At 42.4% G+C, this 23,598-nt stretch overlaps 1 protein-coding gene across 4 annotated transcripts in view; it reads left to right on the top strand.

Moving 5' to 3' along the window:
• Positions 1–23,598, top strand: part of LOC147105734 (protein PHTF2-like) — a 159,190-nt gene that overhangs the window by 128,157 nt on the left and 7,435 nt on the right. For all 4 annotated transcript variants that reach the window (XM_086010406.1, XM_086010407.1, XM_086010405.1 and 1 more), the window contains 5 exons: positions 3,702–3,971; positions 5,091–5,222; positions 12,159–12,245; positions 22,183–22,338; positions 23,263–23,358. In XM_086010406.1, coding sequence (XP_085866532.1) covers positions 3,702–3,971; positions 5,091–5,222; positions 12,159–12,245; positions 22,183–22,338; positions 23,263–23,358 — 741 coding nt within the window. The remainder of the gene's footprint in view (positions 1–3,701; positions 3,972–5,090; positions 5,223–12,158; positions 12,246–22,182; positions 22,339–23,262; positions 23,359–23,598) is intronic.

Here is a 23,598-nt window from a genome sequence, read left to right as displayed (position 1 = left end):
ACATTCAGTTTTATTTTACTCCTTTCTCTCTTTCTGGTCCTTCTTTCCATTCCAGTCTCCAAGAAGGTCAGGGGGTTATGTGGGAAATGTCATAGTTTGCTGGCAATGATAATGGTTTGGTAGAACTTCCCTTATCTGATATCTGTAGATATAAAGATACAAAGTTGCAGCAATACTATAGTTTGTACAAAATATTCATTAAAGTTATGTGGTATTGATTGTAAGCTAAGTTATCTTGGGATGAGTGCTATAATTATTGGCTGCCCACCAGAATGCAAAGCAGCATTCCCATAAACGAGCCCTTTTGAACTGAAGTGACCTTTATACACGTAATATCCAATATTATTATTGCACAGGGTTGAACAGAACGCCCTTGTTACTGTAATTTGCATACTGGAAATGACAAACCTTCGTAGTCTTGGGATCACAAAAGAGTAACTACTTTGTCAGAAAATGCTGGAAACACTCAGCAGGTCAGGCAGCATCTGTGGAGAGAGAAACAGAGTTAACATTTCAGGTTGATGACCTTTCATCAGAACTGGAAAAAGTTAGAGATGTAACAGGTATTAAGCAAGTACAGAGGCAGAGAAAAGGGTGACCCGCAGTATTTTGCTTTTGCATTTTTGTTTCTTGTCCCATTACCACCCCCTTTTACCTTGTATCGTTATCCCTTTTGTCATTTAATCGCTCCTGCCTTCCACCCTATCACAGACCTTACCTTTTGTTCTTTTCCCCCTTCCCCTCACCCCCCCCTCCATTCCCTGCCTCTTTTTTATTTGTTCCTGGGATGTGGGCGTCGCTGGCAAGACCAGCATTTATTGCCCACCCTAATAGCCCTTGAGAAGCTGGTGGTGAGCTGCCTTCTTGAACCACTGCAGTCCGTGTGGGCTACGTACTCCCATAGTGCTGTGAGGGAGGCAGTTCCAGGATTTTGACCGAGCGTTGATGGAGGAACGGCGATATATTTCCAAGTCAGGATGGTGACGCTAACCTACATTGGCTCCTGTTAAGCAACGCCTCAATTTCAAAATTCTCATCCTTGTTTTCAAATCCCTCCATGACCTCACCCCTCCCTATCTCTGTAACCTCCTCCAGCCCCACAACCCCCCCGAGATATCTGCACTCCTCTAATTCTGCCCTCTTGAGCATTCCTCATTACAATCGCTCAACTGTTGGTGGCCGTGCCTTCTGTTGCCTAGGCCCTGAGCTCTGGAATTCCCTGCCTCAGCCTCTCCGCCTCGCTACCTCTCTCTCCTCCTTTAAGACACTCCTTAAAACCTACCTCTTTGACCAAGCTTTTGGTCATCTGCCCTTATTTCTCCTTATGTGGTTTGGTGTCACATTTTTTGTCTTGTAATACTCCTGTGAAGTGCCTTGGGTCGTTTTACTATGTTAAAGGTGCTATATAAATGCAAGTTGTTGTTGAGTGTAACTTGGAAATGGTGGTGTTCCCATGCGCCTGCTGCCCTTGTCCTTCTTGGTGGTAGAGGTCGTGGGTTTGGGAGATGCTGTCGAAGAAGCCTTGGTGAGTTGCTGCAGTGCATCTTGTAGATGGTACACACTGCAGCCACAGTATGCCGGTGGTGGAGGGAGTGAATGTTTAAGCTGGTGGATGAGATGCCAATCAAGCGAGCTGCTTTGTCCTGGATGGTGTCGAGCTTCTTGAGTGTTGTTGGAGCTGCACTCATCCAGGCAAGTAGAGAGTATTTGATCACACTTCTGACTTGTGCCTTGTAGATGATGGAAAGGCTTTGGGGAGTCAGGAGGTGAGACACTCACCGCAGAATCCCCAGCCTCTGACCTGCTCTTGTAGCCACAGTGTTTATGTGGCTGTTTCTGGTCAATGGTGACTCCCAGGATGTTGATGGTGGGGGATTCGGCGATAGTAATGCCGTTGAATGCCAAGGGGTGGTGGTTAAACTCTTGCTTGCTGGAGATATTCATTGCCTGGCACTTGTGTGGCGCTAATGTTACCTGCCACTTATCAGCCCAAGCCTAAATGTTGTCCAGGTCTTGCTGCATGCAGGCATGGACTGCTTCATTATCTGAGGAGCCGCAAATGGAACGGAACACTGCAGTTATCAGTGAACATCCCCACTTCTGACCTTATGGTGGAGGCAAGGACATTGATGAAGCAACTGAAGATGGTTGGGCCTAGGACACTGCCCTGAGGAACTCCTGCAGTGATGTACTGGAGCTGAGATGATTGGCCTCCAACAACCACAACCATCTTCCTTTGTGCTAGGTATGGCTGCAGCTAGTGGAGAGTTTTCCCCCTAATTCCCATTGACTTCAGTTTTACTATGGCTCCATGGTGCTACACTCGGTCAAATGCTGTCTTGATGTCAAGGGCAGTCACTCTCACCTCATCTCTGGAATTCAGCTCTTTTGTCCCAGTTTGAACCAAGGCTGTAATGAGGTCTGGAGCCGAGTGGTCCTGGCAGAACCCAAACTGAGCATCGGTGAGCAGGTTATATATTGGTGAGTAAGTGCTGCTTGATAGCACTGTCGACGACACCTTCCATCACTTTTCTTATGATTGAGAGTAGGCTGATGGGGCGGTAATTGGCCGGATTGGATTTGTCCTGCTTTTTGTGGACGGGACATACCTGGGCAGTTTTCCACATTGTCGGGTATATGCCAGTGTTGTAGCTGTACTGGAACAGCTTGGCTAGAAGCACGGCTAGTTCTGGAACACAAGTCTTCAGCACGACAGCCTTGTGCTTGCTTAAAACCTGTTACATCTGTAACTTTTTCCAATTCTGATGAAAGGTCATTGACCTTTTCTCTCTCCACAGATGCTACCTGACCTGCTGAGTATTTCCAACATTTTCAGTTTTTATTTTGGATTACCAGCATCCGCAGTATTTTTCTTTTGTCCTTAATATTTGTGTTTTACAATGATATAAGATGACAAGGTTGAGTTCAGAAGGTTACAAAGATGTGTCCTTTTATACTGAAAAGAATTTGGTAACTATTATTTGAAACCCAATATTGTTCCTTCTCCACATTGCTCCTAATGGTGACTACAAACATTGAAATGCCTATCTTTTAATTGATATAGCTCCTCCAAATAACCTGCATGTAATAATTTCTGAGCAATACAAATATTAACTTTCCAATTGTTTTATGGGGAAGGGGCACTGACGCTAAAGTGGATTTAAAATCTAGCTACTCTGTTTTGTCCTGAATTTGGTTAAGGGACGCCTCGATTTCAAAATTCTCATCCTTGTATTCAAATCCCTCCATGGCCTCGCCCCTCCCTATCTCTGTAATCTCCTCCAGCCCCACAACCCACCGCCCCCTCCCCCCGAGATATCTGCGCTCCTCTAATTTTGCCCTCTTGAGCATCCCTGATTATAATCACTCAACCATTGGCGGCCGTGCCTTCTGTTGCCTAGGCCTTAAGCTCTGAAATTCCCTCCCTAAACTTCTCTTTCCTCCTTTAAGACACTCCTTAAAACCTACCTCTTTGATCTGCTCTAATTTCTCCTTATGTGGCTCAGTGTCAAATATTTTGTCTTATAACACTCCTGTGAAGCGTCTTGGGAAGTTTTACCACGTTAAAGATGCTATATAAATACAAGTTATTGAATTTAAATGATTCACAGCTAATTATTGCACAATTCAGAATGTCTTTTTATGCATTTATAGATTTGATTGGCAATTTTATAACTTTGATATTCTTTGAACATCTGCAGGTTAACAGCTACAAGCAAGGTATTGGTTACCAGCTTTTTGGGAACATGGTTTCTCTGATTCTTGGCATTACTCCAGTTTTGTTCAGACTCTTTCAGCAAAAAGATGTAGAGCAGCTAGTGTCACTGTCTGCTGCAGAACTCTTTTTTATTGCATTTGGCTCAAATGCAAATCAAACAATTATTATGGTCGCATTAAGCTTTGTGGTGCGTGTGTGCCTCATGTGGATTTTTTTCTTCATGCTGTGTGTAGCTGAGCGAACATATAAACAGGTAAGCAGTTCAAGTTCAAATATTATCTCGACTGTCATTACTAATCTTGCTTGAACCAACTCATGTTATATATCTTATCTAGCCAAATCTACTGGAGCATCAATTTTGAAGAAATTATTTTGATCAGGTTTTACTGGGGCAGGGAGAGGAAGAAGGGAAAAGGAAACTGAATTTGGTACAAAAACCTGACCAGGAATATGAGGCCAGAGAGAAGTTACAAGACTATTATAAAAGGGAAATCATAGAATTTATAGCACATAAGGAGGTCATTTGGCTTATTGTGCCTGCACGGGGACTCTCTGAAGGAGCTGTTTACTTAGTCCCATTTCCCATACCCATTTAAAATTTTCTTTCTCACTTAACATGTAAAAGCTTTTATGGATTCTGTTTCATCAGTGTTTCTGGTAGGGCTCCATATCCTAACAACCGTCTGGTAGAAAAAAATTCTTTAAACTTTTTTTTGATAATGATCTTAATTAAGTTTACGCTCTCTAGTTACTGTACTAACTCATCGACCAATGGAAATTGGTTTACCCTATTTAGCTTATGAAAGTCCCATATAATTTGAGCACCTCTATCAGATCTCCTCTTAACCTTCTCTGCTCTAATGAAGAGTCCTAGTTTCTCTAGTCTATCCTCATAATTTAAGCCTCATCCCTTGGTTATCAATATAGTAATTCACTTCTATACTCTTTCTATAGCCTTGATATCCTTCCTAAAGTTGAATGGCCAGAACTGGACACATTTTTCTAACCAATGATTTGTACAGGTCATTGCCTTTATGACCCTATTTAAAAACTAAGATGCCACATGCTTTTTTTGTTTACGCTAATTTCCACTTGTTTTAAGCCAGTTTTCATCTTTCAGTATATACTCAGGAAATGTTGGCGTAACCTGCCTGTTACACCGTTTCAGGAAATCCCGTGCAATTCTGTTTTAGTCCCATAGCGTAAGCCGATTTCTATTACGTACACTAAAATCCAGGTGAAATTCTATGGATTTCTGCTGTTTCAGAAATAATTGAACATTAATATCCTTTTCCATTCCTTGTTACAGCTGTTTTTGTTGGAAAAATAACCTTTTAAAGAATAATTAAAGAAAATATGTTTTGTTTCATAGAGATTACTATTTGCCAAACTTTTTGGCCATTTAACCTCAGCAAGACGAGCCAGAAAATCTGAAGTTCCTCATTTCCGTCTCAAGAAGGTGCAAAATATTAAAATATGGCTCTCGTTACGTTCATATCTCAAGGTAAATCCAATTTATTGTAATTATGGGGCCAAATGCTCTTGGCCATTCCACCAGACTCCCCCTAACTCCAGCAGGAGTCCCATGGAATGCTTGAGAAAAAGCCAGGACCCAGATATGCCAGGTTCAAATCTTGGTTGGGCTTTTAAGAGTTAGACCTTTTGCCTGTTGCTTATAGGGCCAGCCATGTCATAAGTGCCGGGCCTGTGTCAGGGACACCCTATGCTGGGAATTACCACTTCCCCGGCACATAAGGCTTAGCATTACACTGGAGGCTGATATGGTAAGTGAAAAGTGGGGTTCAGAGAGGTGGCAGTCTGCTCCACCAAGATGTTCAGACCAGGGATGCACCTTGAACCTCCAAAGATAAGGACCGTTTATTTTTTAAAAAAAGGTTACAATTGGTCCCTTTACACAGGTGGCCAAGGGGTGTGTTTTCTGGGGGGGGGGGTGGTGGCCTAGGTAGCCAGACACCAGGGCAGCACTGGCCAAACGGGTGAGTTGCATCCATGATGCCATGAGCACCTGTTGACCCCAGGCAAGTGAGGTGCTCTCCCACTGGCTGCAAACTCTGGTGGACCAGATCCGGCATAACTGCTGGGACAATGTCCAGCTCATTTCCGGGGCCAGATAGTCCTCTTGTGTATGCAATACTAGAAAAAAGATTTGCTATGATATTTTGCAGAAAGACAGAAACACAGACACTGATCCAAATTTTTCAGTGAGGAGAGAAATGTTTCTGAAAGGTACAACATAAATGTGAATCCTTACCTGCTAGATATATCTGCCATTATGTACATGATTCCCATTGCATGCCTAGTAATTTACCCAGAAAGATTAAGTCATCATGTATACAAATTTCCCTCTATGCGAGAAAATAGGGCTCGCTTTTAATAGCCCTGAGGAGGCGGGTTTGGAGGTGGGTCAGCCGTTCCCAAACTGACCCGACTGGAACCGGTGGGACAGGTAGTGAAGGCAGTTAAGAGCCTGTTAACTGCCTTGCTAATCCTATTTTTATAGTGATTTCCCATTTTCGTGCTTCTGGCTCCTGTTTCCCATCTTGTCAGAAACACACCAGCTGCAAGGAGACGAGTTTCTCAAGGACATGATTTGTAGTCATTGGTGCAGCACTTTAAAAGCGCTCCTGTAACATGGCTGACATTCAAATGCAACAACTTTGTTGTTGGAGGTTTGGGATAAGATTTTGCAAATCTACTGACCTTGTGACTGTTCAAGCTGACACCCATCTGCAGTGTGACCTGATTGGAATAATTTCAAGCCACTTTGAGTGTGCGCTTGCAAGCTTCTTGTCTCAACTGAAATCTATAGCAACGGGATGGGAACCATTTACATCCTCTCATCCTGGTCGTCAGATTCAAAGGACGAGCAGCTGCGCAGCTCCATAACCAGCCACAACAGCAGCACCAGCACCAGGAGCGCCAACCTCCTCCTCACCCACCTGATGCTGCACTGGACACAGGGCATCAGCCCCTGACAAAATTGCTGGCCAGGAGGCCAGCGATGGCATCACCACGGCCAGATTTTCTTCACTTGATGCTGTAAACCCTGGCTGCCACATGATGCGCCAGGTTCACACCATCCCACACCAGCACCGTGAAGCATCCCTTTAATGTCCAAGCCATTCCATGCACACACATTACTATATAGGGGGGGGGGGGCGGCGGAGAGTTATGACTGAACAATCACTGGAACTCGGTAAGACATTTCTCAATGTGCACTCAGATCTGCCCAATAAGGGACACTTTGTAAAAAGATATTACACTGTATGACAACACATTACCAGAAACTTCACATGGACATTGGCTAAACCTCTCAAGTGCCTACCTTGTGTGTTGTTAGTTGGTATGCTTGCAGTAGGATGAGTGTGAGGGGTGGCTAGTGAGATGGGGAAGTGATAAAGTGGATAGAGAGGGTTGGGTGGAGGTTCAAGGTAAGTTGGTGTCCTGGGGAGGTCTCTTCCGCCCTTGGAAGGGAAGAGAACCTCCCTGCATACTGTGACTCCCTCCATAAGCATATGGATGGAGTCACTGGAGAGCCTGGGTGCAAGTGTTCACCTTTGTGCACAGATTGTCAGTGTTTGCAGCACCTCAATGCTGTCAAACACTGACAGATTGTGCATGGTCCTTTTAAGGAAACCAGCAGATGACGGATCATCAAATGACGTCATCAGACCTGATTCCTGTTAATTGGTGGGCAGGCTTAACAAGACCACTCAGGTTTTCAAGTAAAAAAAAACACTTTAACAAAGACACAAAAGACATTTGATGGATAAACTTAATATTATGGAATATGCATTTTTTATTTTGGAATAACTCTTATTTTGGACAGTGGAAATTTCAGTTTCTGAGGGAAAAATGGTAAATGAAAAATAATTTTAAGAATTTTGAGAAAACTGCAGGAACCCGGTGGCCAGATTGCGCAATCAGAGTGACGAATTTACATAGGCATGTGTCATTATAAATGTGGACATAGGATCTTATAATGGACAAAGTTGACGCAAAAAGTGTAACACAAATGTAACAACAGGAAGTACAAGGAGACATAAGATTTTTAATGTAGATAGATACCCTCTTTGGTGTTATTTATTCCAGAAGTGATTCTGTGACCTTGGGTTATTCAATGCCTTGAGCATTAAATAATAGCCTGGAATTTGCAGTCAGCGACAAAGCAACGACGATTGCCACTGACCTCGAAGAAAGCGGCCCACAAAGATCTCGCCATCTCTGTGGCAAAAACTTTAGCTTTCTCGACCTTAATTTTTGATTGTAGCGCTGTCTATAGGGGATCTCCAGCGTACAACAGCAGAGATGTCATCAAGCTGTCGAAGCAGCCAATCACATTGAAGAATTCTCACAGGCAGCAAACCAGGAAATAAAAAGCAGCTTTTATCATTCACTTTTTAAAACATTTTTACAGAGAGCAAAATAAAGAGTGGGGTTAAGGTAGAAGCTGAAATATCATAAATAAACTAAAAAAAATACACCATTAAAACCCCAGTTACACATCTTTCAACAAGGCTTAACTTTTATGGGGTGTTTAACAGCGAAATTAGAGCAGAAAAGGGGAAGTTTTCATCAGTTCAAGTGATTTCACTGATTGCTGGCTATGGGGAGTTCCACAGCGCAGCCTGTGGCGGAGCAGGGAATGACTGATTACCGTGTTTATCTCTGCTTGCGCTAAATCCTGAAGTTACGGTCAGTTTCAGAGGGATAATGACGGCAAGCACTGACAGTTTAGCCGTCATTATCACCGCAAAATCTGGGCCACTTTCTTTTTTTCTCCTTTGGGGTAAAAAGACAAATGTTGATATCATTGGAGAAATGACGAGGAGGTAGCCATACTGTCATTTGATGTTGGGGTGGATTTTCCCCCTGGTATCAGTTGTATAAGTATTGGATTTTTGCAGTATTTTTGTACATATACATCAGTATATATACTCCACACCCATGCATTGGTGTGTACAGCATGTCAAGTGGTTTCATTTTAAATTTCTTATTTACAGTAGCTGCAATCTCTGTCTGAGATTGAAAACTACATGATGTCTGATGTAAGACTTCCTGCCAATGTGATTCATTTTAATTTAGACTTTTAAGTAAACAGTCCTGCTAAGTGTACATAATAGATGGTGTCATTATTTTTGATCTGCATTTAATTGTGCTTTTGGCTGCCCTGAACCCAAATGAAATCGAATGGAAATATTTATTGGAACAGAAAGTGGAAGCAGCACTTGCTTACTGGCTAGATTCCAGGAACTGGCAAGCCATTTTTATTTTATACCCATAATGCTATTAATAAGGACTGATATTCTCAATTCATAAGCCTAAATTAAAATTCACACCACATAGTTTTGCGATGAAGAATGTACAACACTGGAAATGATTAAGAAAAAGGATAACACTAGAAAAAATATTGTTTAATAGATTCCTATTTTGCATAGCTATAAAACACACTAGGGTGTAACTTTTTACCTTTGCAAAGAAAATAATAACCCTATTCTTGATGGGATTTAATGGCCACCAAAGTGAGTTGAAAACAGGGTTTTCCTGTGGACAATTTCATGAAACTAGATTTCATTGGCAGAAACAATCGGAAACCAGCCAATCAGGATACACCTGTGATCATGCTGTTTTAAATTGATTAAATAACTAAATTGCCAATTAACTAGTAGATACTTGTGCAGAATTGCCCATGTAATTGGATAAAGTCCTGATTCACCCACAACGTCCTGTATGTACTAAGAGTTTGAGTGCACCATAATCAGGGAGTGAAGATCAAATCTCCTGTATTCTGTCTTTACTGATAATTTGTGAAGTTTATCCTATTTCAAACTAAACACTACTATCCTTCTCCTACACAAGAATTTTATCATTTTCATCACTTGCTCGATACTTCAAATTAAACTTGTTAAATTTGTTTTATGCAGCTTCCAATTTTATTACTTTAATTCAGTTCTCCTGAGAACACACACAATTACCTCTATTTACAGACAATTTTATTGTAAAATTAATAATGTATCCTACCTGCAAAGTGTTAAATTAGGAATTAAGTAATTTACTTTTAATTAAAAATGTAACTGATATATATGTAAGTCTTAAAAATTACATTTAAGTACATTTGCAAATTGTCACTTTTGCGATTCATAATTAGGATTCACCTGACACTGTCAGCTGTTTTTGTATTTGTAGTCTGAAAAGCAGTAAAGTGCTGTTCCATATATTACCTGATAGACCACAAAGTACCAGTGATGCAACAGATGGCATCAATGTCAAACACTGATGTGCTGTATTTAAGGGCTCTTTTACTAAAAGGTTGGTGCATATACACATCAGTTTACTTCACTGCAGTACTGTATGTAGTTTTATTTACAGTAAAAATATTGGAAAGATTATTTTACTGTAACTACAAACAAATCTGTTCCTGCTTTACAGTAGGTTGTCTGAATACAGTGGTGCTTTGTAATTGACGAGATAATCAACGTCCAAAGATGTGAGTCACCATAAAAAAATGATCAAGAGCACTTAAAACAACTCGAGGAAAAAATTAACATTTTACAGGTGTCTCAATTAAAAGGCTGTAGCTTTTATGTTAGAGATATGAAAGTCTAAGGAGCGTGTTTTTGGTTTAAATGACTCCCACTTTATGAAAGGAAATAATAGAGTTGACATTTCATTAAAAAAAATGTTATCTCTTACAAGTATGGAAATACTTGAATTGGGGTTCCCTCTTTATTGAGCACACTGGTAATGCCTGACCCTAGGAAACTATACTATAGGTTGTTAATGCAGTTAGATAGTACATTGCGAGAATTAGGGTAGTAGAAGGATAAATGTCGATGGCCCAAATTGACCGTTGCTCATTCTTGACTCCTTTTATGTTCTTATTTGTAAATATACAAATGCATAACAAAATGCAGCATGAAAATGCACTAATGCTTTTCAACAGAAGAGTCTGTCTGTGTATGTGCACTGTACAGAATCACAGTATAAAGTGATATATTAGCATAAAAGCCTTTAAATACTGGAGTGACTCACAGTATATCAGTGCATAAGTGTCTTGCAACAAAACGTGCAGAAATGTCTTCATTTAAAATGCACATACCAATACAATGAGGCAGTTAATACATACACACTAGGGACTTTACACTAAGTAACCTAGAAAGAATGAAGTAGTCTATAAATGTTGCAGTGTCGTTTGAGTACAAGTAAGTAATAGTAAAACAACTTGAGGATATTGGCTTCAAGTACAGTATTTTTCTAGTGAAGAAAACTGTGAATCCAATAATAAATACATTCTATAAAATTAAAGTATGTTGTAAATGCAGAAATGCATTGTGCTGCTTAGCATACTCTATAAACACAAACATATTTAAATACAAATGTCTTTCAATAAACTCTTATTTACTGCTTAACTAGAGTAAACTACCCTGTAAACAGATAATTCACAAAAACAAGTGTAAACAAGGACATTAATTACACTGGTAATATATATACTTCTTTAACAGTACAGTAGTGTACACATATTGCAATACAGCAGCTTCTTAAAGTTGTATGTGTTATGAGGAAAAGCAAATAAAGCTGTGACCTGTACATCATAAAGCAATATTGAGGTCTCTCTTAAAGTGTCAACTTCCAACATAATGAAATTAAAATAGTCCTGACCAGAGGGAAGTTAATACTGTTTGTTCTCAGACAAGATAAACTCTCCCAAAAGTCTACATGCAGTGCACCTGTGTCATCACTGTGATTCAATGGGTTCTCTTTTGTTTGGAACTTTGGGAAAGCTCTTGCTATAGAAGCAACAAATAGCTGTTGCAAAATGAGAAAATTAGTAACATTTGTACAACCACTACAATATTTGAGAATATTGTGTAGTTATAATGCTTGAAGTGCTGTGGGATGTTTTACTACATTAAAAGCGCTATATAAATACAAGTTGTTGTTGTCGTTTTTAAAGTTCTTGAAGCACTACATTTTTTCTGGCATTCTTGGTAGTTTACCTCTTCATTCTGAATTGTGATGCACATGATACACTTCTGTTACAAACTTTTTATTTAAAGAATTGCTTTGGTTAACTTTACTGTTATCTTGTTGCGGTGTCCATTTTCACTTTTTCATCTCCTTGTATCTGCTTTCTAGGCTTTTTATTAAATTTTTTAATTGTAAACAAGTCCAGACAGTCTTTAATAGAAAGTGCTGTATCAATAAATAAGGACGACTGATGCATATTTTCAGCTAATAATTTATAAATATTTTTAATGTAAGCCTTCTTCCAGTTTCTGCATATCATTACTGTTTGTTGCATGTATTTTATTTAAAGAATCACAAACTTTTTTCCTTGCATGTAAACTGCGTAACATTTACATCATTTTTGTGCATGTATATCTAAAGTACTAATTCAGTTATTAATCTCTCCCAACAGAGACGAGGTCCACAGCGGTCAGTAGATGTAATTGTTTCATCTGCATTCCTGTTGACTCTATCTGTAGTATTTATTTGCTGCGCACAGGTAAGGGTGTGTTTGACTACTTAATGTTTTATTTTAGGACTTTCAGTAACATTGCACTAATTAAAACATTTAATTGTCCAATTTCTACCTATTTTCATTGTCTCACCCATTGTTCTCCTGCTTCTCAATAACACAAGCTATTTGTTGTAGAGTAGTCCATAGCCGAGACTGTTTTAATTCAGGTAAAGGATGGTAATTACTGGTTGTTGCTACTGTATTTACGTCCTGAACTGGAGGAGAGGATCAGGGAACTTGTTAAAAAGGTCAGAATTTCAATTATCCAGACTAGGAAAACAGCAGAGGATATTTCGAGAGGAGGGGGCAGGATTGCTTACTATACTTGGTCTGTTGAACAGCCAACCTATTCAATGAAGTGAGTGGGATTTTTCCTCCGATTGCCAAAAATGGGCAGCCCTAGGGCAGAGAATCAAGGAAAATCGGGCAGGGAGGAGTTTCACTGAATTTCCATCCATCCCTGAAGGACTTTTTCCAGATGCTGCACCCATTTGTCCAGCACAATTGTCACTTTTGAAATCTCTGCTGGCTGCTTCTAACCACTTTCTCTTTTAACATTTTCCCTGCCACAGATGTTAAGGTAACTGGCCTGTAATGAATTCTACATTAGCCACTATTATGTCCATGTGTAATTGAGACATGGACTGCAGGAGTTGGTTATAACAGGTCTTTACTGAGTGGAGACAAACTGGAACTAACTATGCAAAGTTACTACACAGGCTTATATACAGGGGTGGTCACTACTGGTACTGCAGTATACAGGGGCTGCAGAATATAGTTCCTTCTGCAAAGTACATACACTACAATTCCTCCCCTTTTAGCTAAACAGTACATAACATTCAATTAATAATTAAATAACATATTTACAATTACAGTTGTCATATACATTGGCTGAAGTTAAGCAATTATAAGTTCAGTCTTTGAGGAGGCTTCCTGATTCTGTCTGGATAACGCCTCTTTGGGGTATCAGGTTCTTCTGGCAGAGTTGATTCGGAATCAACGTCGTTGGGTTCGTCCGCTTCCAATATTCCCGATTCTGAGGTAGATGCAATTGGTACTTCGGTTTCATCACCAGGTGTATCGGATCGTGGTGTGGAATTGACGTTTTCCAGTGACTCTAGAATCTGGTCAGCATGGCGTCTTACAATGCTCTCTCCAACGTCCACGGTATACATTAGAGGTCCTTGCCGTGTACAGATCGTTCCTGGCTGCCATTTCTCTGTGCGGTAGTCCCGGGCCAAAACTGGTTGACCTATCTTAAAACTCCTGGTCGGCCTTTCATTCATATTCTGAAACTGCCTGTTCTCCACATCTCTTCTGACGTTTGGCTTAACCAAATCCAAGCGGCATCGTAGTCTTCGATTGAAGAACATCATGGCTGGAGTTTGGTTGGTAACCGCATGTGTCGCATTCCGGTAGGCAAACAAGAGGTTATCCACCTTGTGTTGTAGGGGTATTTCTTCATTACACATTGCCTTGATAGCCTTCTTGAATGTTTGAACGAACCTCTCGGCCAATCCATTGGTGGCTGGATGATATGGGGCGGATGTGTAATGCTTAACACCATTGTTCTTTAAGAACCTCCGGAACTCTTCAGACACAAACTGTGGTCCATTGTCGGAGCAAATCTGTTCAGGCAGCCCATTTCTGGTGAATATGGTTCGTAAGACTGTGTGGTGGTTGAGGACATTTTTATTACCTCTGGCCCCTTTGAATGTGCATCCACCGCAATTAAAAACATAGAGTCCATAAATGGACCAGCAAAATCAATGCACACCCTTTGCCATAGAGATGAGGGCCACTCCCATAGATGTGGTGGGGCGTTTTGGACCTTCTGGCATCCTGTACAGCTCTTGGTCATCTCTTCGATTTCTCTATCGATTCACGGCCACCACACAAACGCTCTGGCTAAGTTCTTCATTTTTACCCCTCCCAGATGACCCTCATGAAGCTCATTGAGCACTCTATCCTTCAATTTGGGTGGAATTACTACTCTGGATCCACACATCAAGGTTCCTCTGCACACTGACAGCTGTTCTCTTCTCAGCGAGAATGCTGGCAGCAGTGGTTCGCCATGTGCTGGCCACCCCTTCACCGTTAAATCATAGACCCAGGAGAGTGTCGGGTCATTTTGTGTTTCCTTTTCTATGTTTGCATTTGTCACAGGGAGACATTCGACTATGGTCGAGTGGAATATCTCCACTGGATCCACTGCAGGTGCTTCTTCCACCGTCGGCAACGGTAGGCGCGACAATCCATCAGCATTCCCATGCTGTTTAGTTCCTTTGTACTAGATGTCATATTGGTGTGCCCCTAGGAAAAGGGACCACCGCTGTAGCCATTGTGCTGTCATTATCGGGACGCCCTTCTGAGGGTTGAAAATGGAGACAAGAGGTTGATGATCAGTTAGTAGAGTAAATTTCTGACCATGCAGGTAGTGATTGAACTTCTTCACCCCCCACACCAGGCTGAGGGCCTCTCTGTCAATCTGGGCGTAGTTACGCTCTGCTGAAGTTAACGAGCGTGACGCAAAAGCTATCGGCCTCTCTGAACCATCAAGGAATTTATGTGACAGTACCGCTTCAATGCCATAGGGAGACGCATCACACGCCAGTCTTATCGGTAGTGATGGGTTGAAGTGAGCCAATACTTCTCTTGAAGTGATTAGGTCTTTACTCTTCTGAAAGGCCCGCTTACATTCATCGCTCCATTTCCATGCTACTCCAGTTTGTAGAAGGGCGTTCAGTGGGTGCAGAATTGTGGACAAATTCGGCAAAAACTTATGGTAGTAATTCACCAATCCGAGGAATGACCTCAGTTGCGACACATTTTCAGGCGCTGGAGCCTTAACTACCGCTTCAATTTTGTCAGGGGACTTATGCAACCCCTCTTCATCAATCACGTGGCCACAATACGATATCTGTTTCTTAAAAAACTCGCACTTGGCTCGTAGCCTGTGTTCTCTTAGTCTAGTGAGCACCTGCTCTAACACTGGGTCCCCGGAATCCCTTGCAGGAGTTGTTTCATCGCTCTTTGCCATATCGCCGGAGCTGATGCTACTCCGAATACCAGTCGATTATACTGGTAAAGACCTTTGTGAGTGTTTATCGTGAGATACTTCCTAGAGGATTCTTCAACCTCCATCTGCAAATATGCTTGTGCTAGGTCAATTTTTGTAAAACGCTTCCCTCCAGATAGTGAGGCGAAAATATCTTCTATCCTCGGGATATTGTACTGTGTGAAGGACTGGGTTCACCGTCACCTTGAAGTCCCTACAGATGCGAACCTTCCTTGGCTCCTCAGACTTATTGTTTAACGTTTTCTTCATGACAGGAACGATGGGTGTCGCCCACTCGCTCCAGTCTACCTTCAATAACACGCCTGCATTCTCCAGATTCTCCAGCTCTGCCTCGACGGCTGGGCGAATTGCATATGGTACCGGTCTTGCTTTGAAAAACTTGGGAATTGCATTCTCTTCTATTTTTATCGAGGCGGTTATGCCTTTAAGAATTCCCAGTTCTTGTTGAAATACCTCTGTGGCGTTAGCTAAGATTTTTGACAATCGTCCAGGTGTGACGTCATCATCCTTTTTACCAGCCACCCCCAGTGCCTGAATGGAGTGCCAGTCTAAACTTATCTTTCTGATCCATTCACGTCCCAATAACGGTGGTCCACCATCTTGCAGTATATACAGATACAATTTCTGTATTTCCTTGCCGTTGTATTCGACAGGCACCCTTATTTTCCCTCTGGGGTATACTTTTTGCCCTGTATACGTCTTCAAGACAATGGATGTCTCTTTCAAGGGTATGTGTGAGAATAGCCGCTCGTAGTCTCGTCGATTCATGACGGTCAGGGTTGATCCTGTATCCAATTCCATTTTGACTTGGGACCCTGCTATCGTGAGGGTGACCCAAATGGTTCGGTGATCCTCTCTTGCGATTACGTTGTGAAGTTTGAGACAGCTTAGTCTCTTGTTCCCGGATTCACTATCGCTCATCCGGTCTTCGGAACTACTGTCCGTCATCTTTTGTACTTTCCTGTACTGTTCCTTAGTAGCCTTTTTGTTGTCGTTGGTCTTCTTCCCAGACCTGCAAACTCGTGCAATGTGTCCTATCTTTCCGCATTGCCTGCATATTTTGTCCTTGGACCAGCAGTCCTTCTGGTCATGGGTTGTTCTGCCGCAGCGATAACATTTTTCAAATCCCCGTGTCATTTCGTGGGTGCTATATTCTTGTGGCTTTTGCTGTATTTCCGCAGCTCCCCTTGCTGCTGCTTCGTACGATACTGCCACGCTGAAAGCCTTATCTAGCGTCAGCTCTTTCTCTGAGAATAACCTCTTCTGGGTTCCTTCACTCAGGAGTCCACAGACAAATTTGTCCCGTAGGGTATCTGCCAGTCCTGCTCCGAACTGGCAGTGCTTTGATAGCTTGCGTAGTTCCATAAGGTAATCAGCATTGCTCTCATCTTTTATGCTGATTTCTCCTGTGGAATTTAAATCTTTCTGCTATCAGCAGCGGTGTAGGATTTAGGTGTTCCTGTAGGATATCAACAATTTCGTTAAAACTCTTCGCCATCGGTTTGGCTGGAGTAATCAGGTTCCGCAATAGGCCGTACGTTCTTGCGCCCATTAAGTTTAGTAGTACAGGTAGACTATCCTTTATCCGAAAACCTCGGGACCAGCCGAGTTTCGGATAAAGGAGAATTTCGGATTTCGGAAGGTGGGTCGGCGGGGGTCGTGCGCACGACTTACGCTGACGCTCAGCGTAAGTCAGTCGGGGTCGGCGGGGGTCCATTGGGTGAGTTCAATTGCTCATCAGCCTTAAGGTCACAACACTGGCTTTCTTCCTCTAAATATGAATCGGTAAGTCCACTGAGACGTTAGGATATTGTGGCTCCTGTGTTATTTTCATGCTCTTTCTGAAGCGGGGGGGTCGGCGGTTGTCGGGGCCGGCGGGGGGGGGGGTCGGCGGTGTCGGCGGGGGGTCGTGCGCACAACTTACCCTTTAGCCGAACTTCCGAAACCGGAACCCTCTAAAAACCGAAGGTTTTTTCGTTCGTACGCACGACTTACGCTGAACGAAAAAACCTTCGGTTTTTAGAGGGTTTCGGTTTTCGGAAGTCCGGATAAAGGGTAGTCTACCTGTACCGATGCCTGTTTCTCATTGGCTACTTCGTTTGCCTCGCAATATACTTCGACTCTTTCCACATACGTGGTCCAGTCTTCTATTGCATTATCGAAGGCAGTGATATTGCCAGTCTTCGGCATCTTGGAAATCTAAGATGGCGCCTCCCGCGCTTTGCCTTCTTCCCCGATTTAACAAAATGGCGCCTCCCGCGCTTTCCGTCTTCTCCGCTGCTGCTAGCGCTGTTGCTGGCGTTTTATGCCCCATGGTCTTCACGCACTTTCCCCCCGCGCTGCTGCTAACGCCGCTCTCCGCGGTTCCCGTGGCAAACTGCAGCTCCTCGCGGCTTTCTGCGCTTCTAATTTCTTTTATTGCCCCGTCGTCGGAGCAACCCTGCGGGACACTTTCCTCCCTCTTCTCGGGTCTGTACGCTGCCCGGCTTCGTAGCACCGGCCGCGCCCTGTGTGCTCCACCCTCTCTCTCCTCTTCCCGACAACGCTGCTCGGCCCCGTTGAAAAGTCACCCGATCGAGCTCTAGCCCGCCGCAGCCCAGGAAGGATCAGTGTACTACCTGCCACCAGCCCGATTAGCTGGAACACCGACAGGATAACCAAGCCCCGCTCTCGACAGCCTCCCCTGCAAATCTTTCACTCCGATGAATCAGAGGCGGTTGCCCACGGTCGACGCCCGTTTCTTCTGATTGTTTTTTTTTTCTTTCTTCCTTCTGGCCTCGACCTCTGACAACTTCGCTTCAGGGATGGATCCCCATGAGGTGGTGCAGACTGTAGGTAAGTTCGGATCTGCTCGTCGCCAGTATTATGTCCGTGTGTAATTGAGACACGGACTGCAGGAGTTGGTTATAACAGGTCTTTACTGAGTGGAGACAAACTGGAACTAACTATGCAAAGTTACTACACAGGCTTATATACAGGGGTGGTCACTACTGGTACTGCAGTATACAGGGGCTGCAGAATATAGTTCCTTCTGCAAAGTACATACACTACAGCCACCCTTTGGTCCCCCAGCACACATCCACACTCAGTAAAGCCATGAAATATATTTTCTAGGGCCTCAGCAATTTCCTCCTTTATCTCCCTCAGGATTCTAGGATGTATCCTATTGGGCCCTGGCACTTTGTCTTCCTTTAACCTAATAAACTTGACTAAGATTTTCCTTTTATACATCATAAAATATTGCTCGTCTTGCTCTGAATCATTTCAGGATCCACCTCCTCTCTGATATCCTTTTTTAGTAAAGACTGATGCAAAATGGTTATTAAATAGCTCTGCCATTTTTTGATCATCATCAACAAATTCCTCTCAGGGCTACCACCTTGCTTTTAGCATTTTTCACTTTGCTGATATATTTGAAAAATACTTTTTGTTCCTTTTGATGTTTTTTGAGTTTTTCCTGACCTCTTATCTTTCCATATCCTGTTCACTTGCAGAAGGAAGGGCATGTGAAGGCTACTGTGGTACCTTCTGCACAAAGGTGGCAGATTGCAGAAAGGTGGCAGATTGCAGATGGTGTGTGATGCAATGAGGACAAGGTGGCTGCAGTTGAGAAACATAAGATAATGGCCCAGAAATTCGGGTCGGAGGCTTCCCGCGGGTGCAAGCCTCCGACCTGCACTTACCTAGTGCGCCGGCCGTTGAGCTGTGGGCCCGCGTGGGATTCCGATCCTGGGCCTCCTCCAACTGCCGCCGCGCAGTGCTTGCGTATCCCAGGGGTGCAGTTAGTTCGATGCGTCCCCTGGGATCACGTGGGCCATGGAGAGCCAATGGTAGCAGGGAAATGCCCATTCATAAAATTGACAGGAAGAGCTGTCAAAACTATAAATACTATAAGCCCCAAAACATCACTAAAACTTCAAATAATTTTTTTTTTTTTAAATCACATTTTTAAAATAACTATAAATTACATAAATTTAAATTAGTGTTTAAAATAGTTATTTTTTGAAAAAATTAATTACATTTTCTAACAGGGCTAAAAATAAACTTAACTTTAAAGTATTTAAAAATAATAAACCTGTGGAAAAATTTTTAATTAATTCACCACTTACCCTGTTCAAAGCAGGCCTTGCGCCTGCTTTTTATATGTGTAACTCCTGGAGACTTACCCTCCCGGAGAAACTTGCAAAAACAACGTAAGTTCCAGGCGCACGTGCTGCCTCTCTTTGGCATACACGTTCGACCTCGGAACCCTTTCCTTTAAGGGAACGGAAGTTCCGGTTTCCCGCGCATACGCAGTGCATGCACGAAACCGGCACTTCCATTGGGCCTACGGGTGAGTACCTCGTGCGTACTCACCCGTGGAGATCCGAATTTCTGGGCCATTAAATAGGAGCAGGAGTAGTCCATTCGACCCTTCAGGCCTACTCCGCCATTCAATAAGATTATGTCTGATCTTCTACCTCAACTCCACCTTGCCGCACTTTCCCTATATCAAAAATATGTCGATCTCTGTCTTGAATATACTCAATGACTGAGCATCCACAGCCCTCTGGGGTAGAGAATTCTAAAGATTCACAAGCTGAGTGAATACATTCCTCCTCATCTAAGCCCTAAATGGTTGACCCCTTATTCTGAGACTTTGACCCCTGGTTCTAGACTCCCCAGCCAGGGGAAACATCCTCCCTTCATCTACCCTGTCAAGTCCTGTAAGAATTTTATATGTTTCAATGAGATGACCTCTCATTCTTCTAAACTCTAATATAGGCCTAGTCTACTCAATCTCTCCTCATAGGACAGTCTCCCCCAACCCCGCCCTCCCATCCCAGGAACCAGTCTGGTGAACCTTCGTTGCACTCCCACCAAGGCAAGTATATCCTTCCTTGGGTAAGGAGACCAAAACTGTACACAGTACTCCAGTGTGCTCTCACCAAGGCCCTATATAATTGCAGTAAGACTTCTTTACTGTTATACTCCAATCCTTTTGTAATAAAGGCTAACATACCATTTGCTTTCCTAATTGCTTGCTGTATCTGCATGTTAATCTTTGTGATTCATGTACAAGGACACCTAGGTCCCTCTGAATACCAACATTTCCCAATCTCTCGCCATTTAAAAAATATTCTGCTTGTCTATTTTTCCTACCAAAGTGGATAACTTCATATTTCTCCACATTATATTCCATCTGCCATGTTCTTGCCTACTCACTTAACCTGTCTATAACCCTTTGCAGCTGTTATGCGTCCTCCTCACAACTTACTTTCCCACCTAGCTTTGTATCGTCAGCAAACTTGGATACATTACACTTGGTCCCCTTGATTGATTGTAAATAGCTGAGGCCCAGAAAGGCCCGCGAATCACAGAAAGTTAACATGCTTATTAAAGTGCACTGTTGCAAGGTGTGGCTGTCTTCTGGTACCCTGTTTGCCCTGGAGAGGCCAATTGAACTTCTTGAATAGCCATGTGGGTTGCTGGAGATGGCACTCGCTGCCAAAGCCATCTCCTTCCATGGGCCTCGATCAGACCTTTTATGGGCTGCCTTCATGGTAACAAAAAGCTGGATTCACCTTTGCTGAACTACAGACAGCAACACCTCACCTGAAGAGTTTTTAAGTTTGTGGGCTTGTTGCCTGAAACAATGCATTGAGCAACATTGTTACAAACACAAAATGGCTGCTGGACCCCCTCCCCCACCAAGGCAGATTCCCCAGAGGGTGCTACTAGTGCTGTGAATCTATATATATAAACGGATACTTCTTTCTGTCTGTCCTTCTGTCTGTCCTCGCATCTGTCCGGCTATGCGCTCGAAAGTTAGAGCGTACCTACGCGCGCGTTACCTCCGAAGAAAGCTTACGCTTCCGGGACGCTCGTAAGCGTATTTACTTTTCGGTCGGACGAAAATTGTTCGCGCCTTATGCAAAAAACCTTCAAAATTAAACTCATTATCTGCTACTTAGCATTGATTGACTGACGTCAAGGTTCGACCAATCCTGTGCCGTCACGATTGACCAATCCTACAGTACAGTCCCCTGATGGTTGGCCAATCGGTGTGTGTGTGTGTGGGCGGGACTAATCGTTTTCATCTCAGGGATCTGGCAGCCAATTTTTCACTGCCATTACTTCAGCTTCCAGCTCAAACTACTTTGATCATCCAGCTTTGAAAAAGTTAGTATCTCTTTTAAAAATAACATAAGATTTACCAAAAACGTTTTATAAGTACTTTCACTTTCATCTTTCAAGGTATTAAAAAGGTAGAAATGTTGCCCGGCAGCAGATTCACAGAGGGACACAGAGAGGCCCCAAAGCCTGGCACTCGATTTAAACCGCCCTGCCCAAAACAGCCCTGGCAAAGCCGGGCTCCCCCCAGCTAGTATGTAATAAAGCTGCATTGAGGGAAGTTAGGCTGGTTCTTGGCAGGAGAATGTTGGCAGGTGGAAATTCAATTCTAGTCCATTGGTAAATCCACTAATAAGGAAATCTATCCTCTAATCTTTAATAATGATCTTGTATGGTCCATTTGGTATAAATATGGCTGAGACCAATAGCTAAAGAGTGTGAAGTGCAGCTGACAAGACTTGCTGTAAGCGGCAACTCACATTCTGGTCACCAGCAGAGTAATATAGAGAATGCATTGTACATATATTCTGAGAGATCTGCTTTCTCGGCTGCTATTTTTTAATAGGAGAGAATAATACAAGAAAGATTCAATGAAGTGCCTAGGAGATAGAATAGATTGCCTAAACAATTTTAAATCTAGATTTACACTGGACTGGACCTCCTGGTGAGTCATGAAGTTCAACAGTGCCATCCCTTCTCGATTTTAATGTTTTTTTTTCTTTTTTGTAGCTGCTTCATATCCATGAGACTTTCCTTGATTTTCACTATAATTGGGAGCTAATGATCTGGTGTATCTCATTAACACTGTATCTACTGAGATTTGTCATGCTAGGATCTGAGACAAATAACAAGTACAGCAATACCTCGATCTTACTGACAGAGCAGGTAATAAACTGAATGTTCTTCTGTTGCTTAAAAAAGAGAAAACCTGAATCCTTTTCTATTGTTCCTGTGTGCTACATAGCTCCGAGTATAACATTTATACATACAATATAGAAGAAAGGTGCTGGGTAATCTAGTTTAGCTTTGAGTTTTAGTGGCAAATTAATAAGGCTGGATAATGGCAAATCTCCCCGTTTGAGTGTAAAGACCATCAACCTGTATTTAAACAAAGAGATTGAGATTCTAGAAGCACTAAGAAGCTTTTGTGCTTGGGGGAAAAAAACCAAATATTGTGTCAAAGTACTTAATAAGAAAGGTCAAGGGTGAAGAAATGCCATTTAGCCCATCAAGCCATGTCCCTGTGTACTATGCAATTACATTTGAGTGTCCCATATGTTTGCCACAGGTTTTTATACTGGGTGCTATATTCTTTATTACCTGCTTCTCGACACCTTTTACTTTTTGAATTTGAGTGAAAACAAAAACTAAATTTGATTCACCATTAGCAATTATCAGACTAGTATTAATTGACTAAAATTAGCTAGCCCTGTGACAAAGGTTTTGGGATATTGTAGCCAAAATTAATTGAAAGGTTTTACTGTGTTCTATAGTAACCTCTGTTAGTACAGTGGCACATTTGTGTTGAGTACTATTTCAGGCTATCCTAATGAAATACAGTTTCATGTGTGATGGGAATTGGGATTAATTAAAGACAAACTATTTTAACACTAATCTAAATTTCCATTGGTATTTCCAGTGGTAAAAGCACAGTAATTGTTTGCACTGGTTTCCTCTATGCAAATCATTTTGAAATATGTTCTGCAGTCTTCTGTTTTAATGGTGTACATTGACGAGCAACATAAGAAACTAACTTTTAAAGTTAAGATGAGCATTTACTAGCTGTGCATGCCTCTGCTCTTTTACTAGATTAATTTATACTTGAAGATGGAAAAGAAACCCAACAAAAAAGAGGAGCTGAATTTAGTGAACAATGTTTTGAAGCTTGCAACCAAGTTGCTGAAGGTAGACAGTAAAAAGATTACAAGGCCTGCGTGTCTTGTGACCAATGTTCCCTCTAATTTCTTTTTCTGTGCGCAATCCCTTTAAAGTTGCTGCGCGGTATCTTTTCCAATGGAATAGCTGGTGAGCGGCCTGCGCGGGACCGCCCGATCAATGCGCGGTCACGCGCCTGCGCAGCTTAGGGGGAATGTTTCTTGTGACTATACCTTGAAGCATGCTAATTTTATTTTTGCAGTGTAAACT

Source organism: Somniosus microcephalus, chromosome 17 (assembly GCF_052327205.1).
Source record: "Somniosus microcephalus isolate GS21.2 chromosome 17, FLI_Smic_1.0, whole genome shotgun sequence".
Lineage (NCBI taxonomy): Eukaryota > Metazoa > Chordata > Chondrichthyes > Squaliformes > Somniosidae > Somniosus > Somniosus microcephalus.
This window is presented reverse-complemented; position numbering and strand designations above follow the sequence as displayed.